Source organism: Chiloscyllium plagiosum, unplaced genomic scaffold (assembly GCF_037043375.1).
Source record: "Chiloscyllium plagiosum isolate Xiang-an unplaced genomic scaffold, Cpla_swu_hap1 HiC_scaffold_18, whole genome shotgun sequence".
NCBI lineage: Eukaryota > Metazoa > Chordata > Chondrichthyes > Orectolobiformes > Hemiscylliidae > Chiloscyllium > Chiloscyllium plagiosum.
Window position 1 is genome coordinate 10590519 of NW_028270156.1, and position 17624 is coordinate 10608142.

Here is a 17624-nt window from a genome sequence, read left to right on the forward strand (position 1 = left end):
TCTCCCTCTCCCTCTCCCTCTCCATCTCCATATCTCTCCCCCTCTCCCTCTCCCTCTCCCTCTCCCTCTCCCTCTCCCTCTCCCTCTCCCTCTCCCTCTCCCTCTCCCTCTCCCTCTCCCTCTCCCTCTCCCTCTCCCTCTCCCTCTCCCTCTCCCTCTCCCTCTCCAAATCTCTCCATATATATATATAGGCTGGGACTCTTTTTTTTCCCTGGAGTGTCAGAGGCTGAAGGATGACCTTGTAGAGATTTACAAAATTGAGTTGGTCTCTGTCGTTCTCTCTACCCCCCACCCCCTTGTTTATGGATAGAACTTGGACACTATTGTTGGATGGATTTCTATGTCCATAGTAACATTAATAATGTCAGCCTTGTATCCAATAGAAATGTTTATTACTGTGGGGGCATAAAGAATAAATATTCTATCTTGGAAGTGATTGGAAATTTTAAGGTAGCACTATTTATAAGCTGCCTTTCTCAACATATTCTTGGGATATTAGAATCTAGCAATGCAACCACTGTAAGCAGTCATACTCCTGCCACTGTCTTCAACGTGAATATCATTTTATTTCTTCCATTAAACCACATGTCTATCAAAACACTAGTTCTAAGCTTCAAGCATATGATAGGCTTCTATAATCAAGTTGGTCTCTGCTCATTTCAGACAGAATATGGTGGCCACCCATTTGCAGGCTCATTAGAAAATTGCATTGAGTAGTCCTTTAGCAGCATAAAATAAGTTACAAATGTTATCTGCTGACTCTTTTTTCCTTGTGTGAATGTGGTAGACAAAAGCTGTAAGGGACAGTAATACTTTTACTTTTAACTTTTTCTTTCCAAATTTTTTAATCTTTCTAACTTCTTGAGATGGAAACTAGGAGTATTGACTGTTGTGCTGATCTAGGTCATAGAGTCATAGAGATGTACAGCATGGAAACTGACCCTTCGGTCCAACTCATCCATGCTGACCAGATATCCTAACCTAATCTAGTCCCATTTGCCAGCACTTGGCCCATATCCCTCTAAATTCCTCCTATTCATATACCCATCCAAATGCCTTTTAGTGTCTTTGCCTCACACATAACTCTGAGAGCAGAAATACAAATTAGTCAAATATAATTGTAGTCATTGGAGCCACGTAGATCTCATTGACTGAGGTCCTTGATTGGTCCAAGTTAATCATGAAGCCCTGGCTGACAAATATAACCAGGGGATGTAGAATCTCCTCAGTTCAGGTGATTGACTCTGTGTTGGCTGGCCACAGCCAGTGTACAGTGCACATGTGAATAAAGGGTGACGTGATGCCAGCCTCTGTGTAGTTATTTCAATAATGAGCATCATAAAGACAGTAGCAAAGCAGGGTAATTATGATTTAGTTAATACTTATGATCAAAGGTGTCAGCAATTTCCATTGTGGCAGATTATTTGAATTTGGCAGAAGATGGATCATGTGTATAAGTTACGTTACCCATTCCTCATGAGGTTCTTATACCCAAAAGATGGATTCGCCTGCTCCTCGGATGCTACCTGACCTGCTGAGCTTTTCCAGCACCATACTCTCGACTCTGATCTCCAGCATTTGCAGTTCTCCCTTTCTGCAAGTTTCTTGGCATAGCTCCTAGCCAGATGTTGGTGATCTCAAAGGGTGAGCAGTGGTGGTGTCTGGAATCATGTGACTTGTTTGAATGACAACAAACTTGGATGATCTCAAAGCCAGTTGTGCACCTTTGAGATCACTTTTGAATATGCTGACCAAAGCTTCACATGTGAACGTTTTTCATTCAAATTATCACTGTGTAGTGATGAGGAGTTTAAGCTAACTTCTTTCTTTTCTCTGTTGACCAGAAGCATAGAGGCTCAAGGTTGCGTATTGATATCATAGCAAGTGATGAGCAGGTTAGGATCTCACTGGCTGTTTGGAAGTTGGGGACATTCTGAGGTTGTGAAATACAATAAGCAAATACACCTCCTTATGTTTTACATATTATCCAGCAGAACCTTGCTACCTCAGCTTGAACAGAATCCTCATCCCTCAATTTTGTTGGATCCATGCCTGGATAATATCCTACCTGGCGGGGCCTTTAAGCAGCTAAGTATGTGGCATGTCATAAGTACTGAGAATAATCAAAATGCACAACTATGAAGATAAAAGGATTTAATGTGAATATCTACATTTTCCAATGCTTTTAGAAGCTTTACTCCTTTGTAGTCAAGATGAATTGGACATTTCAGAGATTAGCTTTGGAAAAAAAGTAATAAAATTCAAGAAAAGTGATTGAGTAGCCTTGTTGGTTGTCAGATATGTGCTGTCTGAATGTCGTTTAAGTGATTCTTATTCTTGAATTTTTATTAACAGTGGACATCAATGTTTTAAATTTCAGTTTTTAAAAGAGGGATTGCTACATTGATGTCCATGTTCCAGTTAATAGAAGATATTGCAAAGCAACATAAGTGATGCAATGGAGATACTGCAAGTTTCTTTGGATTGTATTGATTCAATTTCACTTGACCTTTACTTACATCTGGCACTTACATTTTAAGGATTGATTAAAACACCAGGTTGAACTTATCAAATCAGCTAAAAATAGGCATTTGTCGTCTTTTTTGCCATTGGGATGAAGTTTGAACGTTATCCAAACTCAGAGTGAGATAAACAACAAAGGTCAAAGTGCTATTAATTCCACTATCCTCTGTGATAGTTCACTGTCAAATCTGAGTGTTTCCAAGTTGATGGGATGTGGCATATCTCTATTGACTGTTGATTAATGAAAATGCGGAGCCTAATTGCAAAATACCCTGAATGTTGTAAAATATGACACTAAATTGACTTTTATTTTGTAAAGCATGCATAGGAACTAAGCAATTACATGATTCATATAGAAAATGACCTCCATAAATTGAAGAGATGCCAAATGTTACTGCATTTCACCTACATTTATATTAATTCACTGAGGAAACGATTTGAATGTTACTGTCAGAATGACAGTTTTCTGTATTAAAACCAGTCATATTAATTTCCCTGCAATGAAAAGAATTGGAATTGCTGTATTTTTCATGGAGAAATGGCCATGTTACAATTACTGTCACATTTCTTGTTATCTCTTAAAGTCAAACTGGAGTGTCAATTCATTGTTTTCCTTTTGCAGTCATTGTGGAGCTTGTCAAATCAGCACATGGAAACAAATTAATTTCTTCCATGGCAATTCATGTTCATTCATTAAAGTTTAATTTAGTTCCATCTTTCACAAGTCATTTTAATACCAAATGAAGAAGAAAGCATTTGATGGTCGTCAATCAAATTTCCTCAAAATAATAGGCTGTGCAGGTGAATTCTTTACATTGGGTGCTTAGTATTTTGACATTAACTTAAGGTCAAGGATACGCATTCCATACAAAATAGAGATTGTCTTTATCATGCAGTGAATAATGAGGCATAGAATTATGCAGCACCAAAGAAGGCCATTCAGCCCATCATGTCAATGCAAGTTAATGAACAAGTTCTCAAATACTCCTATTCACTTGGACCTTCCTCATAGCCCAGCAGACATTTCCTGTTTTATTATTCATAGTTCTTTCAAAAGTCATTTATTGAATCTGTTTCCTGCATCTCAGAACAAGATGTTTATAAAATGCAATCCTCCTCCTTTCCCTCTTGCACTTTTAGCAATGATTTTAAATTATGACCCCTTTTTGTAGGCGCTTGATGTTCCTCAGTTTGAGAATGATATCTAATCAGGATTGTGAGTGCCTACAGTGGGCGATCATGTGACTGGATGGGTTGGTTCTCACCCTGCACACCTTTGGGCAAATGGGACAGGATACCTCAAGGAGTTTTAGGATTAAAGAGCAGGATTTGTTTCTTTTTCTTTGTTTCTTATGTTGCTACTCTGACCCATCATTAAGGCTCAAAGTGTAATGCAGCTGGATGGCATGTTGAACAGTTGGTTGCAAGTTAATGGAGCGACACGATGGCTCAGTGGTTAGCATTGTTGCCCCTCGGCACCAGGGTCCCAGGTTCGATTTCAGCCTCGGTTGACTCTATGTGGAGTTTGCACATTCTCCTCGTCTGCCTGGGTTTCCTCCGGGTGCTCCGGTTTCCTCCCACAATCCAAAGATGTGCAAGTCGGGTAAATTGCCCATAATGTTAGGTGCATTAGTCAGGAGGAAATGGGTCTGGGTGGGTTACTCTTCAGAGGGTCATTGTGGACTGGTTGGGCTGAGGGGTCTGTTTCCACACTGTAGGGAATCTAATTAATGTCAGTCCTGGTGTACTCCAAGGAAAGATTCTGAGCGTGTTTGACTTATTCTCTTTGCCACTCTCTCGAATGTTGGCTTTTTGAGAGTTCAGAACAGAGGATTTCTGTTCACTAGATATCAACAGTCAAACTGTTTCTCTCTGTCTATTTGCTCAACCCCTCATGATTTTGAATGATTCCATTAAATCCCTCCTTGGCTTTCTCTACTCTAAAGAGAGTATTATTACAATCTTTGCAAGCGCAGGCAATGATCAGGGCTTTGCAAATAGTGCCATAACAACAGGAGTCACCGTCAACCTTGAGACAAAAAGAGGTTTTTTTTTTTTGCAAAAGGTCTCGTGATCTCTGAAGCTTTGTTATCCCTTTCCTGATGCAGTTACACTCTGAGCTCGGCACCGGATTTTATCCTGGTATTGTGCATAACTGATGTCAGTATACAGTAATTGGCCAATTACACTGAAGTATTCACATAACAACAACACAGGAAGCAAACTGCTTTTAATATATTTCAATTTGAATATACACTTTTAGATTTTATACTTGCAGATAAGGAATGAATTATGACGACAGCTAAAATAATAATGAAACAGTATGGGGAATTTCTTAGCATGACAAGCCTTGGGTGACTGTATGCACATTCTTCCAGTGTCCACGTGGGTTTTCTCCAGGTACTCCTGATTCCCATAGTCCAATGATGTGCAACTTAGGTGAATTGGCCATGCAAAACTGCTCATAGTGTCCAAGGATGTGCAGGTGAGGTGGGTTAGCTATGGGAAATGCAGGGGTGGGATGCTGTTTGGTAAGTTGGTGTGGACTTGTTGGGCTGAATGGCCAGCTTCCAAACTGCAGGGATTCCGTGATGTTTACCCAGTATAAAATCAGGATGTTTAGTAATAAACATTCATAGAACATTTTGGGAAAGCAAATCTTAGCAGGACTTATACACTTAATGGTAAGTTCTGAGGGAGTGTTGCTGAACAAAGAGACCTTGTAGTGCAAGTTCATAGCTCCTTGAAAGTGGAGTCGCAGGTAGATAGGATCATGAAGGAGGCGTTTGGTATGCTTTCCTTTATTGGTCAGAGTATTAATTACAGGAGTTGGGAGGTTATGATGCAGCTGTACAGGACATTGGTTAGGCCACTATTGGAATATTGTGTGCAATTCTGGTCTCCCTCCTATAGGAAAGATGTTGTGAAACTTGAAAGGGTTCAGAAAAGATTTACAAGGATGTTGCCAGGGTTGGCGTATTTGAGCTATAGGGAGAGGCTGAACAGGCTGGGGCTGTTTTCCCTGGAGCGTCGGAAGTTGAGGGTTGACCTGATAGAGGTTTACAAAACTATGAGGGGCATGGATAGGGTAAATAGACAAAGTCTGTTGGGGTCGGAGAGTCCAGAACTAGAGGGCATAGATTTACGGTGAGAGGGGCAAGATATAAAAGAGACCTAAGGGGCAACGTTTCACACACAGGGTGGTATGTGTATGGAGTGAGCTGCCAGAGGAAGTGGTGGAGGCTGGTACAATTGCAACATTTAAAAGGCATCTGGATGGGTATATGAATAGGAAGGGTTTGGAGGGACATGGGCCGGGTGTTGGCAGGTGGGACTAGATTGGGTTGGGAGATCTGGTCGGCATGGACGAGTTGGACCGAAGCTCTGTTTCCATGCTGTACATCTCTATGACTCTATAACAACATTGAATGATGTATAACTGTGCATTTAAACTTCGTCCAGTGGGACAGATGGTGGAAGGAAAATGTAAGTGATTTTTCCATTTATTGTAATCTTGGGATGTCTTGGGATGCTTTCTGGAGGAGGATAGTACCACCAACAGCAGCTTCTGGGTTTGCCTGTTACTCCACACACATGTGGACTCCCACCATTGCTGTCATTGGCGTAAGGAAAGGTGAATGCTGACCATAGTTTTATTGTCTTCAAAAACTAAAGCCGAATACGATCTGTGAATTTATACACTTTTTTTGCTTGGCTTTCTTAAGTTGCCTCAGCTGCTTATTTGGGTAATAGTGCATTTAGTCATTTGAATGATGTTAAGGGGAAGATAGATCATCTGAATGATTGGGATGTGTTTTGCCATGCTGGGTACTTGATTTACAGTGCTATGATCTTCATTTCAATGATATGGGCAGAACACTGTGGGTAATTGTTGTGTAAGTGCATGTGCTAATCAAATCAGCATCAGCTTCATTAAACAGAATGGCTTTACTGCCAGGAATTATTAGTAGGCAGGATCAAGGTGTGAGTAAGTCAACATTCTGAGAACTAGAATTACAATCAAAGGTTTCTCATGTACACAGTTTCTTAAATAGATGAAGCAGACCAAGTTTTGGACTAAATTACTTCTGGAAATCTGTGTACATGTCGTTCTGCTATAATGCACATTTTGTTAATGTAAATTTGCTGTAATGGGACTGATGAATTGGGGACACCTTTCTAAAGCATGAACTTTTAAAACATGTTGGCTGTAACACGATTATAGCGCCAACACTAAGTGCTGCTTCTAAAGCACAATTTTTCTATAATGTGGGTTTGCACAAGAACACAACCATCATGTTATAGAAGAATTGCCTGCACACCACATCAATAATGTAACCCTCATAGAGTCTTTCTGTTACCTCTTCAAAAAAAAGCAAACTCCTTTAACAGCTCCATCATGCCCCTGCTTCCTTATATGTGAAGAGACTCAGTTCAGTCTTTACAAGGCCAGTGATGCCAACTGGAAAGAGATAGAGGCTGGGACCTTTTCGACATTAGGAATGGCTAATTCCCATTTCAGAATGATCTTGGGAATAATATAAAGAGCCAGCACACACTGACCGAACTGTGGACTCCATGTGGAGATGGTATTTACCTCTGGTCAGGAAATGGCCTGAGGACCCAACTAAAAGGATCTATACAAAAAAATCTGTTTATTTCCTGAACATGGGAGCAATAGGACCATTAGTTGGATGGTCCTGGGAGTTTGCAGGGTGCGGGGGGGTGGTGTCGGTGGTTGTCATCTGCTAAAAATGGCTACAGAAGTTATTTCTGAGCAATCTGGGTGCCAGAAAGTTTTCCAAAATGACAACCTTCCATCACCCAAATGCACATGAGACACCACCTTGAAACCCCATTGGTGGAACCAGTGCTTCAGAATCACACCCAATATATTGTTGGGATATTGGTGTTTCAGGGAGGCTCTCTTTCAATATTGTGAGGCCATGCAATACCAGCACCTGGATGGAATGCAGATAAACGATATCTTCACTTTAACACAGAGATGCAGTGCTCAGACTACTTTTACTGATCTGCCCATTTGCCACACCAGCATCTTATTTGCTTCCCGCAGTATAAATAGATTTGTTTTTACTTTCCAATTAAGACCCCAAAATGCTTGTGTATACAGGACACACTTTTCAATCTATTAAATACAGAGCTTTAGCTTTACCTGGAACACTGGGCACAAGAATCTTTCTTGTGTAGAAACCTCCATTATTGCAAAAAGTTATACATTGCTCTATCTTAATTTTCTGGATGGTATTGAAAATAATTGTTCATTGACTGATAAAATGTTTGTTAAAGTATGACAGAATATTTTAATTACTACCAGCATTGTAAAGTTGATGCCTTTCCAGAATTTCTGTTAAATATTGCCAATTCACTGGCGGACACATTATTTGAGTTATCTCCAGTCATTGATAAACATTGCCATGCTTTGGTGACCATTGATTTGATGTGAACGTTATTGAACACAGCTGATAGATGCATTTGTATATTTATAACTCTACCAGGTATGAGGCAACTTGTACATTTAATAACAGTGCATTTACAAGTTACAGCAGTAAACTGGGCAATATGATACTTGCTTTAAGATAAAATGTGCTTTGGATCAGTTGTCACAAAGGTTCTTCTAAAAGTTGTTCCTTTTCTCAAGGATACTGTGTCCTTGGGTTTTTTCCAGAGAGGTTATAAAACATTCCGGGCTCTGAATCAACTGGTTTTGTACAGAGATGAAAAAGGAGTGGTCAGTCCTGAAAACTGGAGTTCAGATAGAGTTAATATCCGAGTGGTGCTGGAAAAGCACAGCAGGTCAGGCAGTATCCGAGGAGCAGGAAAATCGATGTTTTGGGTAAAAGCTCTTCCTCGGGAATCAGTTAGTCAGTTCAGCAGTGGGATGTGCGGAAACAGGCTGCTAAACTCTCTCTCCTTCTGCCCTTCTCACTTCAACCTATAAGCCTTTGTTTCACTTCTACTGTGTTTAACAGGTTTGTTTATTAGGACTGCTGTGCATATTTGAAACAGCATAATTAAGTCTAGTTTGGAAAGATTGAGTTCAGTAGGTATTCTTTATTCTGTTTTTGGTTTTTCTGTAATTTTGTGAATAAATTTTTCTGTTTTTAAAACCTGGTAGTCAACCTAGCTAACTTATTCTAGATAATTTTCACTGTACACTTAACTAAACAAATTGTAGAGTTATGGTCTGGGCTGCCTGTTTAAGGATGCTTTGGAGTCCATAAAGTCTGGCTTAGTCCATAAGTTATGGCTCAGTAGGTAGCAACATCACTTTAAAGCCTCAGCTTTGCTTCCAGTTTTAATCTTTCTCTGACTTGCATATGGTGCATCTCTATTGAATCCTTTCCTTGACTTCCATGTCTCCATTCGTGGTAAAAGTCCTTAATGCACATTTATTCTAATCTCACTGACCTCCAAAACAATCTTGCTACACTTCCCCACACCCTACCTATTACTGTGAGACTCCATTCCATTCTCCCAGTTCCTCTGTCTGTATTATATTTATTCTGATGATGCAATCTATCACAACAACATAATGAGTATTGTCACATTTCTATAATCCCTCACATTCATTACCAGGGCCCCCAACTGTGTTCACCGAATTTCTCATATTTCCACTCTAATTCCAATCTACTGTTTCCCAGAACCACAAGAATATTCAGTTAGCCCTCCCCTTCCATGCCACCCACCTCCATCTTCAATGGGTCATTTTCCTCTATTTCCATCACACTTCCTCTTTCAGCATTCCAGAAGAACCAGTTCCTCTATGACACCCTGGTCCATTCTTTAGTTACCCTCAACACTCCTTCCACTTCCTGCAGAAAGTTTCTGTAGAATCAGGAAATCAGTCATGTCCTCTCTCGCCATCTTTCAAGGTTCCAGCCGCTCTTTTGGTGGGGATGGGGTGGGGGGTTGGGGGAGGGAGGGGGGAAGGGGAATACTCTCAGGTGGACATTTCACTAGAACCCAGGTGGTTCGATCTCTTGGGCTGGGGGCAGCAGTTGGAGTTTGAGGGCATCCATCCCTACCACCATGACCTTTTCTTAAAATTCATTCTTGGGCTTGGCCAACATTTATTGCCCATCCCTAATTGCCCAGAGGGTGATTGCTTTGCTCTCACTCGCTCTCAGCCTGGACGAACAGTGGAAGACTCCATTCCATCGGCTCCCATCCAAACCTCTGCTCTCCCTCGATACTGGTCTACCGGTGCCAGGTGAAACATTTGGAGAGGGATCCGGATAGAGATGATTAAAATAATGAGAGGTATAGATCGGGTGAATGGTAGGTATCTTTTCCCTAGGGTGTGAAATTTCAAGACTAGGGGGGCACATTTTTAAGGTGAGAGGCCAGAGATTTAAAAAAGACGTGAGGGGCATATTTTTACACAAGGTGGTTCATGTGTGGAATGAACTTCCTGAGGAAGGGGTGGATGTGGGCACAGTGACAATATTTAAGGGGCACTTAGAGAAGTACATGAATAGGAGAGGTTTGGAGGGACATGGGCCAGGAGGAGGCGTGGGAACGAAGGGTCTGTTTTCATGTTGTATGACTCTATAATTTAGTTGATTGTATTTTCTGCATGTGCTCTCATCACCTTGGAGAGGTCAAATGTCAATTGGGCAACTGCTTTGTGGAATGTATGTCCTCAGTCCACACCCAGGACCCTGAGTCTTAATTGTTTTAATTTGGAGCCGAGCTCTCATTCTAATGTTGCTGTCCTGGATGACATTGTTCCAGTAAACGTTCCACCTTGATGAGATACTTTTATAACCTGCTGGACTCAATAAGTTTAGGCTATAGTCTGTGTCCATTTTGTTTCCTTTTCTTGTTTTATATTTCCCGCCTTTCACTCAGCAGCATGCCTGCTGTCGTCACATCATCAGTTCTTTGTTTCTGGAAAGCAATAATATTTCTGTCCTTCATTCTAGCACAGACCACTGTTTTGGCCTTGTTCCAATCAGCCCTTGCTTTAAACTTTTCCCAGTTCTGATATAAAGTCTCCTTCCCTGAAAAGCATTTGTGAGCCAGGTTTTTTTTTTAATGAAAACTAACAGCAGTTACACCGTCACAATTAAGACTAGCTTTTCCTATTCCACATTTTTACTGAATTGTAATTGCACCATCTGGTATGATGGGTTTTGCACTCTCCTCCCTTTTTGTTTTGTTAATCCAGTAACATTCCCACCTTTTTCAAAGTGAAGACCAGATTGTTGTTTTAAATCAAAAAGAGAAGTTGCTGGAAAAGCTAAGCAGGTCTGGCAGTATCTGTGGAGAGAAAGCAGAGTTAACATTTTTGTTATTGATTTGTAACATCTGCAGTTCTTTTGGTTTATATTACTTTGAATTCCTATTCAGCAGGAAGTGTTGACATTGCTACTCTGTTCACCAGGACTGGCTTGAACAAACTGTGAGGTTGTCCTCAATCCGGACACCTGTTAGTGTCATTATACCAGAACTTGTAATGAAGCACAGAAAATGGTTCTGGCTGCTGATGGATGAGACCGGTTGTAACCTGCTGAAAACTCCCCCATATTTAGGGGTGGGGTGTGGGTTATGCAAGAAGGGGAAAGAGAGAGAGAGACTGGAAGAACTGTCCTCAACATTTCCTTAAGTACTCCAAGCGTGTCCTCCAGTTCTGAAGGTACTACAAAAAGCCTGTCATCTTTTCAGTGTTGGTTTTTCGCATAGACATAATCAAAAAACAAGACAGGGATCACATTAATTCCTCTCGAAAAGAGCACCACCACACTGAATAGGTTATTCCTGAAGTTCCACATAAAATCTAGACGGTTTGGCACACTGATGTGACTCTCAATGAGAAAAAAAGCCTTTCAAAACTGATCAAGGAATAACTGTAACCAGGGAAATCTAACACTCTTACACAAAGAATCAGACCTGCAATTATAAGTTATTTCCTGCAGGACCAGTAGTACTGCTGTGATCCGCAATACCTTCCTACAACTTGCTTCTAAAGTCCCCTTTCAAGAATGAGGTGTCTTGGTGTACTTTTTTAATGCACACTGCCTTGGAGTCTGTATTCTTTTATGCTGTATGTATCTTATAGTTCATATTATCTTCCTCCAATTAACATTGGAATAACTGCACACAGCACAGAATCGAATGAAATAAATATGACTATTGAGCTTTTACATCAAATAGAATTGTGTGGACCATCCTGTACAGAAACAGGCCATTCTGTCCAAATAATTGACTCTAATGTTAATGCTCCAGTTGAACTGCCTCATCTTTCTTATCTAACATAACCAGTGTAACTTTATATTCCGTGTGCCTCTAAAAGCATCTGAATTACTTGCCTCTTCCCCTGTAGCATTGGCTGGGTAAGTTATTTCTTCAACCAGAGTTTATTGTCTGATTTGATTGCATCAAATGTATGGTCCTTGCTTACATTGGATAATGGTGTGGATGCTTTGTGAATGAGTGAGAAGGCGATCCCATTCAGACTTTCCTGAAGATAATTGTCTTGGGATTTTGGAAGCAGTTGACTCCATTTAATGAAATGTGTCAGGTATAGTCAGGCAAATGTTTAACCATTTTAGAAATTGCAGCTTCAATTCACCAAGGTGCAGTTTCACTAATTTAAAACCTGGATCAGTGTTTTCTCTGCCTGAGAGATGTAAGATGTGGTTTTATAACTATGTACATCTGAAGAATAATGGGTGCCACACTCATCCTATGGGCTCCCACCTTTGCCATTCTGAATAATTATCTCTCACACTTACATTCTGTCTTACAGATGGCTAGCTGTCTATTCTGTTACTTATCCCTGACGCTACATGCTCGGACCTTATACATCTGTCTATTATGTGGCATTTTATCAATAGCCTTTAGGAAATCCTGATACAATATATTTAATGTGATTAGTTGTGAACATTGAAATCACTGCTACAGATCAAAGTGATCATGGCAACACACTGCCAGCAACTATAATGATGACTTTTTGTCTGTAGTGCATTGATTTAAATGTCCATAATCAGTAAGTGCAGTGGTTCATCAGCCAGATTTGAAACGTGTGATTTTGTTTTCAAATGTCCCCAGTTTGAAACACACTGTTTTTGGCTCGCTGATGTTTTTAAGCAGAGTGATAATGTTATTGTCTATCTGAGTTGATTAAATGTTTACTGAGTATATCATTAGGACACACTCCAACCAGAACAGCAGTGTACTTTGGCTATGAAAGTGGGCTCTGTAGCGCCACCTTGGCACAGTGGCAGTAGTCTGAGCTGGTTGGCTGAGAGACATCAGCCAAGGCCATGAATATGTGGCAGCAGTGCTGGTGTGACTGTAACTCTGAGAGAAACAGACCGATTTTGTACTCTACAGAGACCATCACTCTCCCCGCTCACTCCAATTAGATCCTTCCAATACGCCTAGCAAACTGTGTACAGTCCGATTGTGCAAACTCTCACATCAGCCAGTAATCACTCTGAGGTGCCTGGTCCCCATGACCGGAGGTAAAATCTGAACACTGACACTAACTGGGATTCTGTCAGGCCGGTGGGGAATCTCACCTACTTACAGGAGAGTTCTGTGATTTTGGTGGAGGATGGTGAAGAGTCATTGAACAAGCAGGCACTTAAGTAGCCACTGTTGAGGCCTCCAATGTGCTGGGTCCCCAGGAGTGATTGTCATGCCCACGGTCAGCTGCTAGCCCATCAGAGACCAGCAGCTCCTCATTGTCACCAGTGGGATTTGGTTTCCAGGGATAAAGGTATTTCCATTGGGGTGGCCACTGGAATCCCTGTTCGGTGAGCTCCATATCCATATCTTACAAGGAGGTTCTAGCAAGATTTATTAAAAATGTATTCATGGGACCTGAGCATTGTTGGCTGGGCCAGCATTTATTGCCAGTCTCCAGTTGCCCTTGAGAAAATAGAAGAAGGTAGCCTTTATTGTTACATGCATTTGTGAGTGCAGTGAAAAACTTGTAATGTCACCTTTTGATGGGAGGTCCATCCAGGATGTTTCTTGGTGATGGGGCAGTGGTGGAAGTGGTGGCAGCACAGGGTGTTCTGAGGACGCAGACAAACAATGTACCCCCACTATCCTACCTGATTTTCACACCCACTCCTCCTCCTCCCAGGATGTTCCTCGAGCCTGAAACCCAGGCTGTGCCATCATTTCAACCTAGACTTTTGTGGTCCGATTTATTGGACTGTGCTTTGAATCTGTAATCTCAGCAATCCTGATGCTAACTGAGCTACAGTTCAGAATGAATGAGCATTGATAATCTTTAAATGCTCATCTACCGATTTTACAATGAAATCTGTTACCACACGGGAACAGACAGCTAGACCAAATCAGCCTTCCATTTCCCTGTATTCACAGCGCAATAAAATTCAAATACTCAAACTCTCAAAATTGACCGGAATGGTTCCTCATGAGACTTTTTGAATAATCAAACCAGACATCAGATTTGTAACTTATTTAATTCTACCCACCCCCTGTCACAAAGACAGAAACAAACAGACATGGTTAAGGGATAAGTCAAAAGGGAAAAGACAATGAGATATAATTGGCCAGTTGACTTAAGCAGACTCCACGATCCATAACGCCACATTGGATTGTATCTTGCTTGGTTTCCTGAAAATATTAATGCATGGAAGCAGCTTCCAGTAGACTTTGAAGAATATTTACTTAATATTGGTAACTCTGATTCTATTCTGTGAACTCTCAATAAATTAATAATGGGAAGATAACTTGAGAGTAATCAAACCTTCACTCTGTAGTTTTCACAGGCACAATTCTCCTGACTTAAACACAGTTCAAAAACCATTTCAAGTTTTGGTTTTCTTTTCTTAACCTGGTACTGTCTCCATGAGGTAACATTCAAAATTCATCAATTGTTTGAGTATAGGATCTCTTTGGTGTGAAACAGCTACAGCAAGCATTTTAAACAATAAGCAACCTGCAAATAACTTCTATGTCTGTTCTCATAAACAAATAACACTTCCTTTAGCTTCTTCTTTCATAAACAAATTGCTACTTAGAATCCAGAGGTCACCTACGGCTCTTAGCTCTCAGCTCCCAGCTCCAAACCAAAAATGATTTAAAAAACATAATGGAAGATCAGTCAGAGTTCTCACAAATCTTAAAAAGGAAATAAACAATGACCTTGTGTTGTTAGCTCGATAAGTGTTTGCTTTTTTTTCAATCAATGGTCTTGATTTTAATTGATTAAGTCCAGTTGGGAATTTGTTCATGATTAATCTCTTTGATGTTTTCTGTTTCAGACAGAGTTATGAAGAACTGGAAAGAAAGCTGAAACAGATTTCCTCAGAGAAAAGTAGCCTCCTTCAGCAGCTCTCAAAATCAGGCACAGAGTCGCACGGAATTAAAGGAAACCTTCAGGTTAGACAATTTCCCTCGACCACCACCTCCAAGATTTTCAATTCATTCAGACGCATTTCTGGGCCAGAAGTAGGCTTTCACACTGCAGAAATAATTATGAGGACTAAATTGATGAAAATTAATACAGCAGAGCAGGCAATGATAAACAGAATTATCAAAGCATGAAAACTTGTGTTAGTTACACTCAGTCCAATTATAGATGAGAATTTTAGGAAATTGTTGAACCTAAACACATTGAGCTTCTGTGAAATTTGAAGCAATAAGCACAACTGTGTGGAAGTAATGGCCTTCCACCCAGTGATAAATATTTTCTCATCAACCCAATCAGAGATACTGTTACACATCTCTGGGGCAAATGGGACTTGAACCTAGGCCTCCTGGCTCCGAGGCAGGGACTTTACCACTAGACTTCTTCCTGCCTTCCGATACACACATTTGGATCAGGCAAATATGAGAGGGCTCTTGTGACGTAGTAATCAATATTAGGCAGGAACTTGGGAATGTAGATTGAGGGTCGTAGTTTGTAGGTAAATGCACATCTGGCATCTGGGAATCATTTAAAGGATCAGAGATGGTCAGAGTTCAGGACCAGCATGGCTCCTGTGAAAATGAAGGGTATGGATGACAAGTTTTGGGAATCGCTCATGATAAGAGAAATTGAGAGTTTAATCATAAAGAGAAAGGTGGTGTAAGGGCAGGGTAAGGTTTAGGAAATGGAAGGCAGGCAGGGCACTTGAAGCATACAAAGATAGCGGGGAAGAACCCACACAAGGAATTAGGAGGCACCTTGCAAAATCTTTGGCAAACAGGATGAAAGAAAATCCCAAAGCATTTCATACATATGGAATGAGCAAGAGGATAGCTAAGGAGTAGGTAGGTGCACTCAAGGACAAAGGAGAGAATTTATGCCAATTGTACCAGAGGAAATGCATCACTATTCATAAAGTAGAAGATTGTGGTGGATGATGACTCTCGGGAGGGGTATGTTGAAATTCTAGGGCATGTCAAGTTTGTTAAAAAAAAAGGTGGTGGTGTTGGGTGTTTTAAAAAGGTAGGCAAGTCCCTAGGACCTGATGGGATGTATCCCAGAATGTTAAGGGAGGCAGGTGAGGAAATTTCTTAGGCCTTTGTTCAAAATCTTTGCATTCTCTTTCATCACAGGAGAGGTCCCAGAGGACTGGAGCATAACCAATATTAGCTCTGTTGTCCTTCTTAAACAAAGGAACAATCTAGGCAATCACACCAGCCTTACACCAGTCAATGGGATATTATTGGAGAAGATTCTTAGGATTTACTCAGATTTGGAATAAAAAGTACTTACTGGCAATAGGCAATGTGCCTTTGTGTGGGAATGATTATGTCTCATCAACATAATTGAGTCTTTTTGAGGAAGTGATAAAGATGTTTGAGGGCAGGGTGATAAATGTAGTCGAACAGGACTACAGCAAGGTGTTCGACAAGATCTCTCATGGCAGACTGATACAAGAGATCCACAGTTAGCTGGTAATGGAGGTAGAACAAGGGCAGTAGATACTTGGGAACGCCACTACCTGCAGGTTCCCCTCCAGGCCACTCATCACCCTGACTTGGAAATGTACTGCTGTTCCTTCAGTCGTTGGGTCAAAATTCTGGAATTCCCTCCCTACCGGCATTGTGGGTCAACCCACAGCAGGTGGACTGCAGCGATTCAAGAAGGCAGCTCACCACCCCTTCTCAAGAGGCAAATAGGGGAGGGCTATCAATGTCCAAGTCCCACAAATGAATTTTAAAAACTGGCTTAACCATAGTATTAGGTTAAAAATCACACAACACTAGGTTATAGTCCAACAGGTTTGTTTGGAAGTACAAGCTTTCAGAGCACTGCTCCTTCATCAGGTAACTGTGATTTGATGAAGGAGAAGTGCTCCAAAAGCTAGTGCTTCCAAACAAACCTGTTGAACTATAACCTGGTGTTGTGTGAATTTTTAACTTTGTCCACCCCAGTCCAAAACCGGCACCTCCACATCATGGCTACCATCTTAATCATAGAAGACAGAGAGTGGCGGTAGAAGGGTGTTTTTCTAACTAGAGACCTGTGACCAGTGGTGTTCCACAGTGATCAGTGCTGGGGCACCTACTACAAAGGTAAGTGATTTGGATGAAAATATAGGCGGTCTGATTAGTCAGTTAACAGGTGGCACAAAGATATGGGGAAGCTGCGGACAGTGAGGAGGATTGTCAGAGAATACAAGAAGTTATAGATCGGCTGGAATCTTGGACCAATAAATGGTAGATGGAGTTTAATCCAGACAAATGTGAGGTGATGCATTTTGGGAGATCTAATGCAGGAGAAAGTATACAATAAATGTCAGAACCCTTAATAGCATCAACATACGGAGGGATTTAGCCATACGGGTCCACAGTTCCTTGAAAATGGCAGCACAAGTGAATAATGTGGTTATGAAGGCGTATGGCACATTGTTCTTCATTGGTTGGAGCATAGAGTATTGAAATTGGTCAATCATGTTGCAGTTGCATTGAATGTTAGTTAGGCCACATTTGGAATATTGTGTACAGTTCTGGTTGCCACACTACCGGAAGGATGTGGAGGCTTTAGAGAGAGTACAAAAACGTTTTACCAGGATGTTGCCTGATTTGGAGTGATTTATCCGAGGGAAAAGATTGGACAAACTTGGTCTGATTTAATTTTAACATTGAAAGGTGAAGAGTGACCT

At 41.0% G+C, this 17624-nt stretch overlaps 1 protein-coding gene across 1 annotated transcript in view; it reads left to right on the plus strand.

The window, feature by feature from the left end:
• luzp2 (leucine zipper protein 2) overlaps positions 1–17624 on the plus strand; it is a 402509-nt gene that overhangs the window by 163590 nt on the left and 221295 nt on the right. The window contains exon 2 of the mRNA XM_087996289.1: positions 14793–14910. Coding sequence (XP_087852415.1) covers positions 14793–14910 — 118 coding nt within the window. The remainder of the gene's footprint in view (positions 1–14792; positions 14911–17624) is intronic.